General features: G+C 36.3%; 1 protein-coding gene and 1 long non-coding RNA gene across 10 annotated transcripts in view; both read right to left on the minus strand.

The window, feature by feature from the left end:
• Positions 1–14050, minus strand: part of HNRNPC (heterogeneous nuclear ribonucleoprotein C) — a 56409-nt gene that overhangs the window by 11256 nt on the left and 31103 nt on the right. For 7 of the 9 annotated variants that reach the window (XM_058738453.1, XM_058738457.1, XM_058738458.1 and 4 more), the window contains 2 exons: positions 11688–11802; positions 11046–11093 (listed from right to left, as the gene is read on the minus strand). In XM_058738453.1, the coding sequence (XP_058594436.1) occupies positions 11046–11093; positions 11688–11802 (163 nt within the window). The remainder of the gene's footprint in view (positions 1–11045; positions 11094–11687; positions 11803–14050) is intronic. The other 2 variants (XM_058738460.1, XM_058738459.1) reach the window with 1 other exon arrangement.
• On the minus strand, positions 2–10577 carry LOC131516887 (uncharacterized). Its single transcript, XR_009264286.1, has 2 exons — positions 7945–10577; positions 2–7713 (listed from the first exon to the last, which is right to left on the minus strand). It is a non-coding gene; the product is annotated as an uncharacterized LOC131516887 (long non-coding RNA).

Below are 14050 nucleotides of genomic sequence, written 5' to 3' on the forward strand. Positions count from 1 at the left end.
CTATGGCATTTTTCAATCACTTGTACTCACTCCTCATCTCCCTAGTTTTTAATAGTTGCAGTGCTCTAATGATCTCTATTTTCTGTCTCTACTCACCCAGTATTGTGGTTTTGTGACCTACGAGCAGACAACTACTATGTCTCCACATAAACAACTGCCTATATAACATCTCTCAATAATAAACATGTCTAATAAACATGTCACTGGCCAATCTGTGATAGTCACTCCTCAACCTAGTTTTGCACTATGTTCTTCTATCACGATTTCTGCAAATTCCAAGTCGCTAGTTGTGCAGGCCAAACTTTGGTGACATCTGATTCCTCTCTTAGCCTTCACAGTGATGTGTAAGTGAATTGGTCTTTATTAACTTCAAAATTCAACTACTACTTACCATTTCCAAGTCTACCTCCCAGGGTCCTTTCCCAAATGATTGTTTATCTAGATAATTCTATCAGCCACTTATTATCTATAATCAGACTAATCCTGTTACAATACAAATAAGATCCTCTCACTCCTCAGTTCAACTCTCCCCACTGCCTTCTCATCTCATTTCATAAAAGCTAAAGATGCCTTAACATGCTTTTATGTGTTCAACCTACCTTCTCTGAGACGATTTATTTTCCACTATAGTATCCCTGGTGAACACAACAATGCCTCTCCTAAACTAGACTCTAGGAAAGATTTGTCACAAATCACACTATCAGCACGTAACAAATCAAACCTATCTTTATAGCTGGAAAGCCAAAAGCACTAATCTGCTTTTCCCCCAGCTGTATGAAAACTATTGGAAAAGCTAAATAATCTACCCCAAAATAAATATCAGATCCTGTGCCTATAATGGGATGTGATGAGACCATCAGGTCATACCTGCTGTTAAGGAATTCACCCGCAAAAAAATTCCAGTGGTAACTTTGTCTTGCAATTATATATGTTTTTTACAATATTAACCTATTTCCCTTCTTAAGCCCCATCAATCTCACAATAGTAACACATTTATTACTATAAAGTAATAAAGTCCTGGGAAAAAAGTTGATCTGCCTGATTAAGTCAAACTATATTTGGTGGACCTTTTCCTCTTTTTCCTGGGATTACAGTCTTTAAGAGGAGATTAAATTATCATCTTATCCTATGTATCAACGGGTACCCTCTCTTTCTTTCCCTGAAAGACTGATTTCCGGGATATTCCTTCAAATTCCTTGTAGCTTTATTTCAAAACTGCAGTCTGGGTTCTCTAACTTCCTGCCTGAAGAGCAGTCCTCAGTCATTACAATTCTCATATTGAAACACTGCTCAAAATTCATTTGTGGGGTACCAGAGTGACTCTTGATTTCAGCTCAGGTCACGATCTCACCGTTTTTGAGATCGAGCCCTGTGTTGGGCTCTGCGCTGACAGCACAGGGACTGTTTGGGATACTCTACACCTCCCTCTCTTCCTGTCCCTCTCCTGCTCTATCTCAAACTAAATAAACCTAAAGGTTCTTTGTATAAAACCGTAGTTAACACATCTCCTGTGATCACAAAGCAGAATCGTGAAACTATAAAAAAAGTAATAAATATCAAAAATGTCAGTATTGGATGTTGTATCAAGACTTGTATCTTTAATATACGAAGCCTTACAACTCAGTAAACTCAATATAAAAATAAGCAAAAGATCTGAATACATTTTTCTAAAAATAGATATCCAATAAGCCCATGATTACTCACCATAATTTTTTATTTTTTTTTTTAGTAAACACTACATCTAATGTGAGGCATGGACTCACAACCTGAGATCAATAGTCGTGTGCTCTTTCTTTTGACCAAGCCAGCCAGGTGCCCCTCAACGTCATTAGTTTTTTAAGAAAATGCAAATCAAAACCACAACGGGATAACATTATTCAAACTTGAACTACTATAGTTAAATAACAAGGACAGGTAATAAAGTAAGTGTTGGCAAGGATGTGAAAAGTGCAACCTTTATACATGGCTGACAGGAATGCAAAATGGTACAGCTGCTTTGAAAAGATAGTATGGCAGGTTCCTCAAAAGGTTAAAAATGAAATACCATCACAGCCAGCAATTCTACTCTTAGTATATACCCAAGACAGATGAAAACACATGTCTATGCAAAAATGTACATACAAATGTCCACAAAAGCATTATTCAAAATGTAGAAACATATCAAATTATTCAGCAACTGATGAATGGGTAAACCAAATGTGGTTATCACCCATAAAAATGGAATATAAAAAGGAATGATGTACTAACAAATGGTAAAATATAGATGAATTATGAAGTATAAAGTATAAGAAACCAGCCATAAAAGACAAATATTATATGAATCTATTGATATGAAATGTGCAGAATAGGCAAATCTATAGATAGAAAATGGATTAGTAGTTGGCAGGCCTAGGGATAGAATAGATATGACTGATAATAAGTAAGGTGCTTATTTTTGGGGTGATGCAATGTTCTAAAATTAAATCATGATCGTGACTGCACAACTCTAAATATACTAAATTGAATTATACACGTTAAAATGAATTTTATAATGTTATATATTATACATCTGTCTCAATAAAGCCACATTTTAAAAAAGAAAAAAAAACTGATGTCAAGGAGCTTGACAAAATCTACCTGGATTAAGAATATCATGAAGTAGAATCCTAAAACAGCAGTGGCTAATTTTGCATTAGAGGTCATAACCAGAACACCACTTAATTCAGAGCCATATAGCAGATTCTCTGACCAAGTCAAATGCTTCCCCTGCAAAAGAAATACCTCCCACCTAGTTAGTAAGAGTCCAAGACACAATAAACATCAACAACCCGAAATGAAAGTGAAGTGAAATAAAGAATATACTGTCAAAATTTTAAGTCAGTAATAGCAGGTTTATGTTGAGAGTATACTTGTACTAATTGATGTCCTCAACTAAAATCTTCCTGGCAATGAGGTTTCCATGCAAAAGATAAAACCAACAGAAGGGCTCTTAGCAAATGCAAAATTTCACCTTATGCTTAAAATCACATCTACAGAGGTGTCCCTTAGCTTTTCCAAGTAGCTAAGAACCCTCTTATCTCTCAATCACATGCCTTTCCAAGCAGATGGTCTAAATCAGTTCTTCAAAACCTAAAATATTTCAGGAGTTCTTCCTTCAGGTCTAGTGTTACTCAGGAATATCAGAAAAATGGAAGGGAGGGAGGCAGGATGACAGCCCCACTAATACCAAGAACATGGGGGGTGGAAGTATCCTTTAATTTGTAGTATTTCTTTTTTTTAAATGTTGATTTATTTTTGAGAGAGACAGAGACCCCAGAGCAGCAGCAGAGGAGGTGCAGAGAGGGACAAAGGCACAGAATCTGAAGCAGGCTCCAGGCTGAGCTGTCAGCACAGGGCCCAATCTGGGCTTGTACCCATAGACCAGGAGATAATGACTTGAGCGGAGTTGCCGCTTAACCTACTGAGCCATCTGGGTGCTCCTGTAGTCAGTATTTCTTTTAACTTACTAACCAAAACCTAAAACTGGGTGCTTAGAACAAAAAAGGGGCAAATATTAGTTTAATATGATTGTTAGCTGCTTTCACCGGTCTTGCATTTCAAAGGAAACTCCCCTAACAACTGTACTTCACCTCAAATGCTGTTCTACAGTCTACCAGGATACGTTCCTAAAAAAGAGCTCTAACATAAGTATTAACAGTAAAATTGTTCCCCAAAATTCAAACAACTCAAACCCTCCAACATCCCTTTCATGTAACCTTTAATGGTATAACTGTAGTCATAAAAGATCTCTGCTATACATCATTTTTTCTCCCTACAAAACATTTAACTTTAAACTCAATAAATTATACCAAGACCAGTCTACCCCAGAAATTCCTGTACATCCTTCTCCATTCCAACATTTACAATGTTAACTACTTAATACATCTTTTTTTTCCCTCCACTTTCTCTTTTCTATCCATGAAGCAGTTTCTAAGACCTCTCTACCTGCAAGACACAACTCCCTAATAGACCATAAAAGGCTTTTACAACAACCACTCTTTCCCATTATACCAGGCTATTTCTCCAAATACAACCAGGGATATTTACCACTGTACCTTTACTCTATCTGCCTCAAAACCTTTGATACTTAGTATCAAAGGTAAGTTCAAAAATAGCACTTTGTGAAACTACCTGGGGATCTTTAAATGTGAAGAGAGCTCAGAGCTCCACAACGGGAAACACAACTCGGAAACACAACTCGTCTTTCTATGGCACAATCCTATACAAATGCAGGACACATAGCAGCCAATATTAATTCCACATCACTGTCTTCACTGTATAATATTGTGCTTCCTACAATAGCTTCTTCATTGGATAACATACTGCTTGTCATCCATGTGTTGTATTTGATGTGAGTTGATGTACTCCATTCCTCTTTCTATTCATGGTGCGATGGCATATTTACTTAATATATTTAGATATGAAGCAGTATTAGCACTCTGAAAAAGCTCTCATGTAAGAACTTTTACAGTCCAGTCACTTATACACTATTTACATTATTATTCATAGCCCATACATAATGTGTGATAAGTTACTTATTACCATATCTTTTGCTACTAGGTTTATTGTGTCTTCACTTTTATACTGTAGCCTATTGTCAAACCTAATAAACCCTTATTGCTTTCTGTGCTCCCAAGTTTCTATAGAAGAAATGACTGAGAAAGAATTACTTGGCTGTCCATAATGGAGTAATTTTTTTTCCAATTTATATTAACATATGATTCACATACCATAGAAAAAACACCCTCCACACACAAACTTCTGCAATCATTACCACTATGTAATTCCAGAATAATTTCATCAGGGATCTTGTAAGGGAAAGAAAAGTGGGACTACAACTGATGAAAATCTAAAGAATTCCAGAATTTTTCAAAAAATGGATACAGTTTTATACTTAAGGAAACACTAAATCTTTGTGACACAAATGTAAACCTTAAAATTAAAAATAAATTTTAAGAAACTAAAAAGCAGGGCATCTGGCTGGCTCAGTCGGAAGAGCATGCAACTCTTGATCCTAGAGTTGTGAGTTCGAGCCCCATGTTGGGTGTAGAGATTATGTAAATAAATAAAACTTAAGGAATTTGAAAAATCACTTCTAAGTATTTCAAAGCAACTGCTCACATAAGGAGTCCTTTAGCAACAATTTTCCTAGAAGCAACATGATTCTCAACAGGACACAACAAATACTGGATCTCTGCTAGAATCTTACAGGTTCTCAGGATTAAAAAAACTTTTTTTTTAATGTTGATTTTTTTTTTTTTTGAGACAAAATGCAACGGGGGGAAGGGCAGAGAGGGAGGGAGAGAGACACAGAATCCGAAGCAGGGTCCAGGCTCCGAGTGGGGCTTGAACTCATAGACTGTGTGATCATGACCTGAAGTCAGAAGCTTACTCAACTGAGTCACCCAGGCACCCCCAGGTTTCCAGGCTTTCAAAATCAACAAATAGTATGTTCTGCACACAGGCGAGACTTATGTAATTCCCTTTGTTTTATACATAGAAGCCCACGAATAGTCATCCTAAAACAAAAAGCTACTTTTGGGCTTCTATCCTACCAGAAAAATGTGTTGGTTAATGAATTTCTAGGTAATTCTAAACTATGTATAATAGAGTTTACAGCATACATGAAACAGTTGACAGTGTCTGTCAAACATTAATACATCTATCTAAAATGGTAGTTCCACATATATCAGTAATTTTATGTTAAAAACTCATCCCCAAACTTCCAAAACCTATAAAATTAGGAATGGTCTTAAGAACAAAAGACAGACCAAATATTCAGACCTACCTAATGAAAGAGGTAACTTTTGGGAAAAAAAAACATAATAATAATAATAATAATAATAATAATTTCATCTTAATGATGAAAAATCTGGGGGTGCCTGAGTGGCTCACTTCAGTAAACCATCCAACTCTTGATTTCCCCGACTTGTGCTCTCACTCTCTCTCAAAAAAAAAAAAAAAAAAAAAAAAAGATGCAAAATCTGATAACTGTAAAAATGCTAAAATATTAACAAAATACATGTAGTTAACGTTGGAAGAACAGCAGCATTCCTGTTATGCCAACAGCAAAAAATGTACTAAGAATTCATTCACACTACAGTAAGCTTTAATGATCACAGGTAGGGGTGCCTGGGTGGCTCAGTCGGTTCAGCGTCCGACTTCAGCTCAGGGCATGATCTCGCAGTCCGTGAGTTCAAGCCCCACATCGGGCTCTGTGCTGACAGCTCGGTGCCTGAAGCCTGTGTCTCCCTCTCTGCCCCTCCCCCGTTGGTGCTTTGTCTCTCAAAAATAAATGTTAAAAAAAAAAAAATGATCACAGGTAACAGTTTTGCATTTTTCCACCCACACCCTGAATTAAAATCAGTAATATTACTGCAGTGCAGGTGGCAGCATTAAGGCTATAGAATTTGATCCTGTTGTCTCCCTCAGGAGACAAAATACTAATATAAGTAACTTGGTTTAAGTTTTAAAGTTTGATTGCCCTCCAGTTTTAAAGATAAAGAGTATTTTACAATCCTTGGGTCTTGATCACACATCCCCAAACAAAATACAACACAGGTAGGAGAGGGCTCTCAAAACAATAAAAACCAAGTGACTCTAATTCTAACAAAAGTGTTAATTACCTATTTCCTGATATCTAAAGTGTTTCTTCTTATAAAACACCCAATGCCTCCTGTATTCTTAAAATTTCTGCCAAATCAGGTTAATGATTAAAGTGCATAATACCTCTATTCTGGGCTCCTTCCCCACTACTCCCAACATACTCCCTCATGTGGGGGGGGGGTGGCGGGGAACGGGGGGTGAGAAACAAAAAGAAGATAGAACCTGAAATCTGATCAAGCCTGCAGATCTATCCACCAATTCACAAATACAGGCGGGACTGAAACATGCTTAACACAAAGTATAACCCACAAAATGAGATCTATGAAAAACTGATGAGATTAATATTATTATAAGTATGGTGGTGTGATTACGTTTATAAAAGCAATCTTTTAACCATTAAAAAGAGGTCCAGAAAACACTAGAAAATACTAAGCATTTCAATATGCATTAAAGTTGAGAAGACGGTTGTCACACCTGAAGAGAACTGGAGTATGCTAGAGATGTTAGTTTTCTGGGGAAGAGGATTGGAGGGGTATCCACAATTCCCTTCGTTCTGATAATCCAGAAGTGTAACTTGCAGCAACTTTGCATATAAGAAATGTGAAGATCTTGATAATTAACAGGAATGAATCCTCATGCTCTAAAGACTGGGAATTCTATTGATTGGTTGTAAACAGTTATGATATTTGCGAATCATCACATTTATAATGCAATTTCTAGTCTTTCATGTTTCCATTAGTCTTCATAGCAACTCTATTAGTAAGATTATTTCCATATTAGGGATAAGAAACTTGAGATTACATAGGACTTCAGTCAAAAATTTCTTTGCTAAATATTAGGTCTTTGGATTCTTCAATTGTTCTTTTTTTATAGGCTCCAGATCAGCTACCTCTCTACCATAAAAATAAGTAGAACTCAAGATCCCAGAAAGCTAGATAATTAAGAAATGCCAATTTTAGGTCTTGAAATATTTGTGTGAATCTTATGTTCTTAAAGGTATGACTAAAAGATTTAAATAAACACTGATTTAACCCATTTACATAGGAAGATTCAGAGCTTTCAGCTCATCTCAGAGCCATTATCAATAACCTCTTTTTTTTTTTTTTTTTTAAACATTTATTTTTGAGACAGAGAGAGACAGAGAGCATGAACGGGGGAGGGTCAGAGAGAGAGGGAGATACAGAATCTGAAACAGGCTCCAGGCTCCGAGCAGTCAGCACAGAGCCCGACACGGGGCTCGAACTCACATACCGCGAGATGGTGACCTGAGCCGAAGTCGGACGCTTAACTGACTGAGCCACCCAGGCGCCCCTCAATAACCTATTTCAATAAAGAATCCAACATAGTTGATTTAGGACCACTATGTTGTTATGACAATTAATACAAATCTTAACTTTCCAAATAAGTATCTTCAGAATGACTTCTCAGTGTGATTTAAAAAAAAATTTTTTTTAATCCTTATTTTAAGTTTTGAGAGAGAGGGAGAATCTGAAGCAGGCTCTAGGTTCTGAGCTGTCAAAACGCAGCTTGACATGGGGCCCAAACTCATGGTCTGCAAGATCATAACCTGAATAGAAGTCGGACGCTTAATCAACTGAGCCACCCAGGCGCCCCCTCAGTGAGATTTTCTAATGCAATTTTCCTGACTAGTTTCTCTATGCCTGATTAAATTTATTTTTTCATTATAGACCTCAGTACTATACTTGAATCCGCTCTTTACCAGCTACTACCTGGCTGCTCCATCAGTCATCATAAGGCTTTTTCCATTGGCTGAGATTAGAATGGAAGAAAATATTACTTTTCACTGACACTCTATTAATACCAAGCAAATACACCAGAGTAATTAAAGGTATTCTCTTGCCTCTTGAAAAACTGAAGAATGAGGTCAACAGTGGCACCGCCACTAATTTTTAGGATCAAAGAGCAGTGGCAAGAAATTTGAAGGTATTTCTGCAAACATCTAAATTTCCTTACTATTCCTTGCTGTTGATACCTTAACTCATCCAAAATTCCTCACTCAAAAAAATCTTTTCCAAACATACTTACAGTGGCATGATAGAAATGGTCAATGTTTTGCTGCCTCACCAAGACAACTAAAAGTAAAACTTTAGAGGACTACTGTCATGAAGTTAGGATTGTACACGTTAATTCTCTATATACTAAATTTACAACAGGAGTTTTTTGTGCCAGAGTCCAGGATACCCCAGAAATTATACATACATATATAAATGTATTAGAATTTTTCTAAAGAGATTCATAGACAAAGAAATAGGGTAAGAATCAAAGAAACAAAACTACTTCCTCATTCTTTAATCAAGGATTCTCAACCCTTTGACATCAAAATCTCTTGAGAAGCATTAAGAAAAATACACCAACACTCAAGCATCTATCTAGACCATATGTATAAGAATCCCTACAGGTATAGTTGGGCATGAGTATTTTTTTTAAGAGAGTAAAGGGCAGCTGCTTCAAATAAACTCATTAGGTCTCTCTCTGTCCCTTGAAGTCACCCAACCAATGATCACATTTTTAGGAGCAAAGAGATGCCCAGATCTCTCAACTGCCATCTTTTGTATTTTAGTATTTCCAAAATATGAAAATAATCATGGTTTTCAAAACATGTGTTCAAACATAAATAGACATAAAAATATGAAGAAATCACAAAGGACAAATGAAATAGCCATACTGATGATGCACAAAGAATACTCACACAATTTTAATATGGCATTCAAACACTTTTAACAATGTAGGCCCAAACTATGTTTCCATTCTTAATTCTTTTTGGCCTATTAATGACTAGCTTACCGCAGCCCATATATTTCTCAAACAGAAAAAATATACACACTCAGATCTTTACACAGGTGTTTACTGGCTGACTTGATAATCCTTTACCCAACTGCCTTAGCATGACTCATCAACTCAGTTCAAAAGTTTTTCATGTGTGAAAAAAAAGCTATTCCCAAATCAATAAAGCTATTACTTTTACTCCCAAAGCAGAAATTTAATTAATTTTCTTATATATTAATAACATTATACTAATCATTGGAATACTGAAATCCTAAGATGAAAAACACCAAAGAAAAATTTATACTAGATCAAGCCCAATGTATCAGCATACACCATACACTTCCATATGATACCTAATTTTAAAAGCAGGAAACCAAATAAAACTAATATTTTTTTAATGTTAATGAAAACTGTTGCTAGTATGATACTGATATCTTTTGTGTATTATATCATTCCAAGAACTAATTCCTGTATCAGCAGGTCTAAATCATTCATAACCTTCCATAACCTATGCCTATCCACATATATTCCTATTTTATTTCTCAGCATGCTCCAACAAAATAATATTGCTTTTCTAAAGGTATGTGCCCATGCACGTGCACGCACACACCCACACACTCTCCAACCATTATTCCAACCTCCTTGTCTTTTAGAAAGGTGTTACCACCATGCCCAGTCTGCAAGTCTTCAACACCTTTTACCTCCTAACACAAATTCTTAAAATGTCCTTCAAGGAGAGGATTTTTTTTTTAAGTTTAAGCGGTCAGCAAAGAGCATCACACAGGGCTCAATCCCATGAACCATGAGGTCATGACCTGAGTGGAGATCAAGAGTCGAATGCTCAACCGATTGAGCTAACAACACAGGTGTCTGGAGTGCATATTATTAATTCGTTTACGTATGCTCACTGTATCCTGTTTTGTATTAGTTGGTTTACTCAAGGGAGAATTAGGGATCTTAAAAAAAAAATAAATAAATAAATTTGTTGTAATCCCCTACAAAGCAAAGCCAAATGACAAGTATGTGACAGGGACAAAATGAAGAGAGCATGGAAATGCTAATTAAGTTCAATTTCCTCATTGAGCAGTCAATGGATCCTTACTTCTCTATCTGGCATACATATTCAAACAAAACACTGGACATGTCCCCATATGCCCAGACCATATATAAACTGATTCTTTTTTTTTTTTTTTTTTAATTTTTTTTTTCAACGTTTTTTATTTATTTTTGGGACAGAGAGAGACAGAGCATGAACGGGGGAGGGGCAGAGAGAGAGGGAGACACAGAATCGGAAACAGGCTCCAGGCTCTGAGCCATCAGCCCAGAGCCTGACGCGGGGCTCGAACTCACGGACCGCGAGATCGTGACCTGGCTGAAGTCGGACGCTTAACCGACTGCGCCACCCAGGCGCCCCTAAACTGATTCTTTGAAACTAACAAAAACACCACCCTCATCTACCTCTGACAATTTGTAAGAAAGTATTTTTCATTTTGTTTATAAAGGGGGGACTCTGACAACCTGCTTATTGCTCATTACTACAAAAGGGAATGTTTGTTACAAAATTGAAAAAGAAAATGATTCTTACTTAAATGGCTTTTAACCAGAATAGACAAAACAAAACACCTTTAACATACCTGTCATAATAATCTCGTTGAAAGTCATAGTCCAAGTCAAAAGAGGAGCTGAAAAACAAATACCAAAAAGGATTAATTTGGAGCTGCTGATGTAAATTTACAACAGTAGATGGGAAAAACAAAAACAAAAACCATGCAAAACCAATCATAACAGATCAAGAGATTAGCATGGAATAATATCCAATCATTCAAACAAATCACTAAAATTTCAATCATTTTAGAGGCCACTGGACATGCAGCAGCCAATTTGCAAATTTAGGCACATACGTATGCTACAATTTCAACATACAACATTAACAGCTAATACAGGAACACTGAAAAATACAACAATAAACCAAACATTCTTATGCTACCCTCCTTCCCTTTCTTATTTCCCAGCTTCTTAAACTAAACAATTCCTCTTGAAGGATTTCATTTTATGTTAAAAATATCAAACTGCTCTTTAGTAAGTAAAAACCTCAGGGAATTCTAATAATTCTCTGGGAAATGGGCGAAAAGGAGGTATACTAATACAAGATTAATAAAGCATCACTTTTACACAGATAAAACATACTACAGTTAACCCTCCCCACATCCAGAAAACAGATAGAGAAGATGCCCACTGATGGACACAATGCAGTTATAAATAATAAAGTTCCGGACCTGAGTAGAGGGGACGGAGAAGGGTGTTCTGGTACTGACCCGTACATCTCCGCTGCAGATCGTTTCACACCTGCTTTTCCTCGGTTCACTTTTGGCTCTGCAGCCAGATTAATATCTGAAAAAGCAAAAACAAAGACAAAAACTTTAATGACAACTCTGGGTGGGGTAGGGTATATCTTAAACTACAGTTTTAAAATGCGTACACAGTATATAAGTCAACAAAGGACTAACACTGTATCTCATCTTTCCTTAGATAAAAGGGGCTCATGAATTTTTATAAGGCTAAGACTTAGTCTTTCATTCCTTTGTCCTCTGTTCTGTAACAAAGTATTCATTATACATAAAGCATTAGGTTTGTCTTTGGTACCTTCTACCCTCAACTGCCACTGAAACTCACTATTCAGAGCATATATTAGGAATGAGTGAGTGACCTCAGAGACATAAAATATACAGCAATTCATGAATATGGAGTATGGTGCCCTCAGATTTTCATTCCCCTTACAAACAGAATCAGCTGTAAAGATGAATAAAAATTGGTTAAGAAATACTATGCAGGGGCACGTAGAGTTGCTCAACTGGGTAAGTGTCGAACTCTTTACTTTGGCTCTGTGCTGGGCGTAGAGCCTGCCTGGGATTCTCTCTACCCTTTCCCAGCTTGCACTCTCTCTCTCTCAAAATAAACATTAAAAAAAAACATATTATGCAGACTAAACTGCTGAGCAACTGTTACATGAACAAAAAGAAAAGGGAAGTAAGGGAACAAAGGAAAAGCCCTAGTTTCCATATGCCTCGTCATTTTTAAAACACATATTCCAACATGGCCAGCTGTTTACCGTTACCCACTGTCTAACAAACAAAAGAATTAATGATTGCTTTCTTATTCTAATAAGAATACATTTGCCAAAAACCAGCTCTCCAAAACTCAGTTCATCAAATGACCAATTGAAAAACAGAATTTCAGTACACTATCTGCTGAGCACCACTACATTTATGAATAATCTTCAGTTCTTAGTTCACTAAACTCATTTTTAATTTTTAACATTTGTTGTTGAGAATGTAGTTTTTAAAAATTTTCTAAAACAAAAACAATAAACTATGTATCATGCTAATTACACAACCTTATAGAAGAATTATTTCAAGTGATGATTTAAACTATAGTACTGTGTTGATATCCATAATAGGATATATACTAATAAAAAGAAACTAAAAGCTAAAATTGCACTTAATAATCTTAATTTTGGTAAAAAAAAAAAAAACAGAAAACAAAACCTAATAGGCGTAGTTATTTTAAAACTGTGGCACAATGCATAAAATTGTTTTGTTTTCTAAAAACCAAGGTGCTCCTATTTTTCCCGCTGAAACTAGACAGAAGCTATTAAAAATTCAACAATAATAAACACTCTCAGTGTACAGATCATGGTTTCTATGTTAAGTGCCATTTAAAGGAGTCAAGGCTCCTAGAAAAAAGGGGCAAATCGAGATTTAGGTCAAGAAATCTATCAGATGACCTGAAATATCTTGTGATGCCAGAAAGTTAAGGATGCAATAAAATATTACAAGAGTAAGATCTCAAGGACATAGGAACCAATTTGAAGGTGATCCACTGGTCACAGAAGAAATATTTTAAGCTCTAAGGAATGATCTGCAATGCACGAAAATGTATCAATTTAAAATATAAGTTTATGGGGATGCCTGGCTAGCTCAGTTGGTAGAGCATGCAACTTTTGTACTTGGGGTTGCGAGTTCTTCAACCCATGCTGGGCATAGAACAGAGCTTACTTTTTTATTTATCCACTTTGAGAGAACAGAGAAAGAATCCTAAGCAGACTCCACACTGTCAACCCAGAGCCCAATACAGGGCTCAAACTCACGACCATGAGATCATGACCTGAGCAGAAATTAAGGAGTTGGAGGTTTCACAGAGTCATCCAGGCACCCCTAGAGCTTTCTTTAAAAAAAAAAAAAAAAAAAAAGGCTAGGGGTGCCTGTGTGGGTCAGTGTGTTAAGTGTCTGACATTGGTTCAGGTCATGATCTCACAGCTCTTGAGTTCAGAGCCTGGAGCCTGGTTCAGATTCTGTGTCTCCCTCTTTCTCTGCCCCTCCCTGCTCCCGTGTTCTCACTCTCTCAAAAACTAAACGTTAAAAAAAATGAAAAAAACAAAAATAAAAAAAGCTAAAATATAAGAGTTTATATTATTAAGCAATGATTATATTTAATGATTGCTACATAGCAGTTTAGAAAAATTATTTTGCAAGCCCTAATGAAATACGTAGGCAATGATCATCAATGGATAATCACCATTAAAGTTAAAAACTGATGGGAAACCTTATCATTGATGTGTCAGGATGTAAACTCAGAACCC

This window comes from Neofelis nebulosa, chromosome 7 (genome assembly GCF_028018385.1).
Source record: "Neofelis nebulosa isolate mNeoNeb1 chromosome 7, mNeoNeb1.pri, whole genome shotgun sequence".
Classification (NCBI taxonomy): Eukaryota; Metazoa; Chordata; class Mammalia; order Carnivora; family Felidae; genus Neofelis; species Neofelis nebulosa.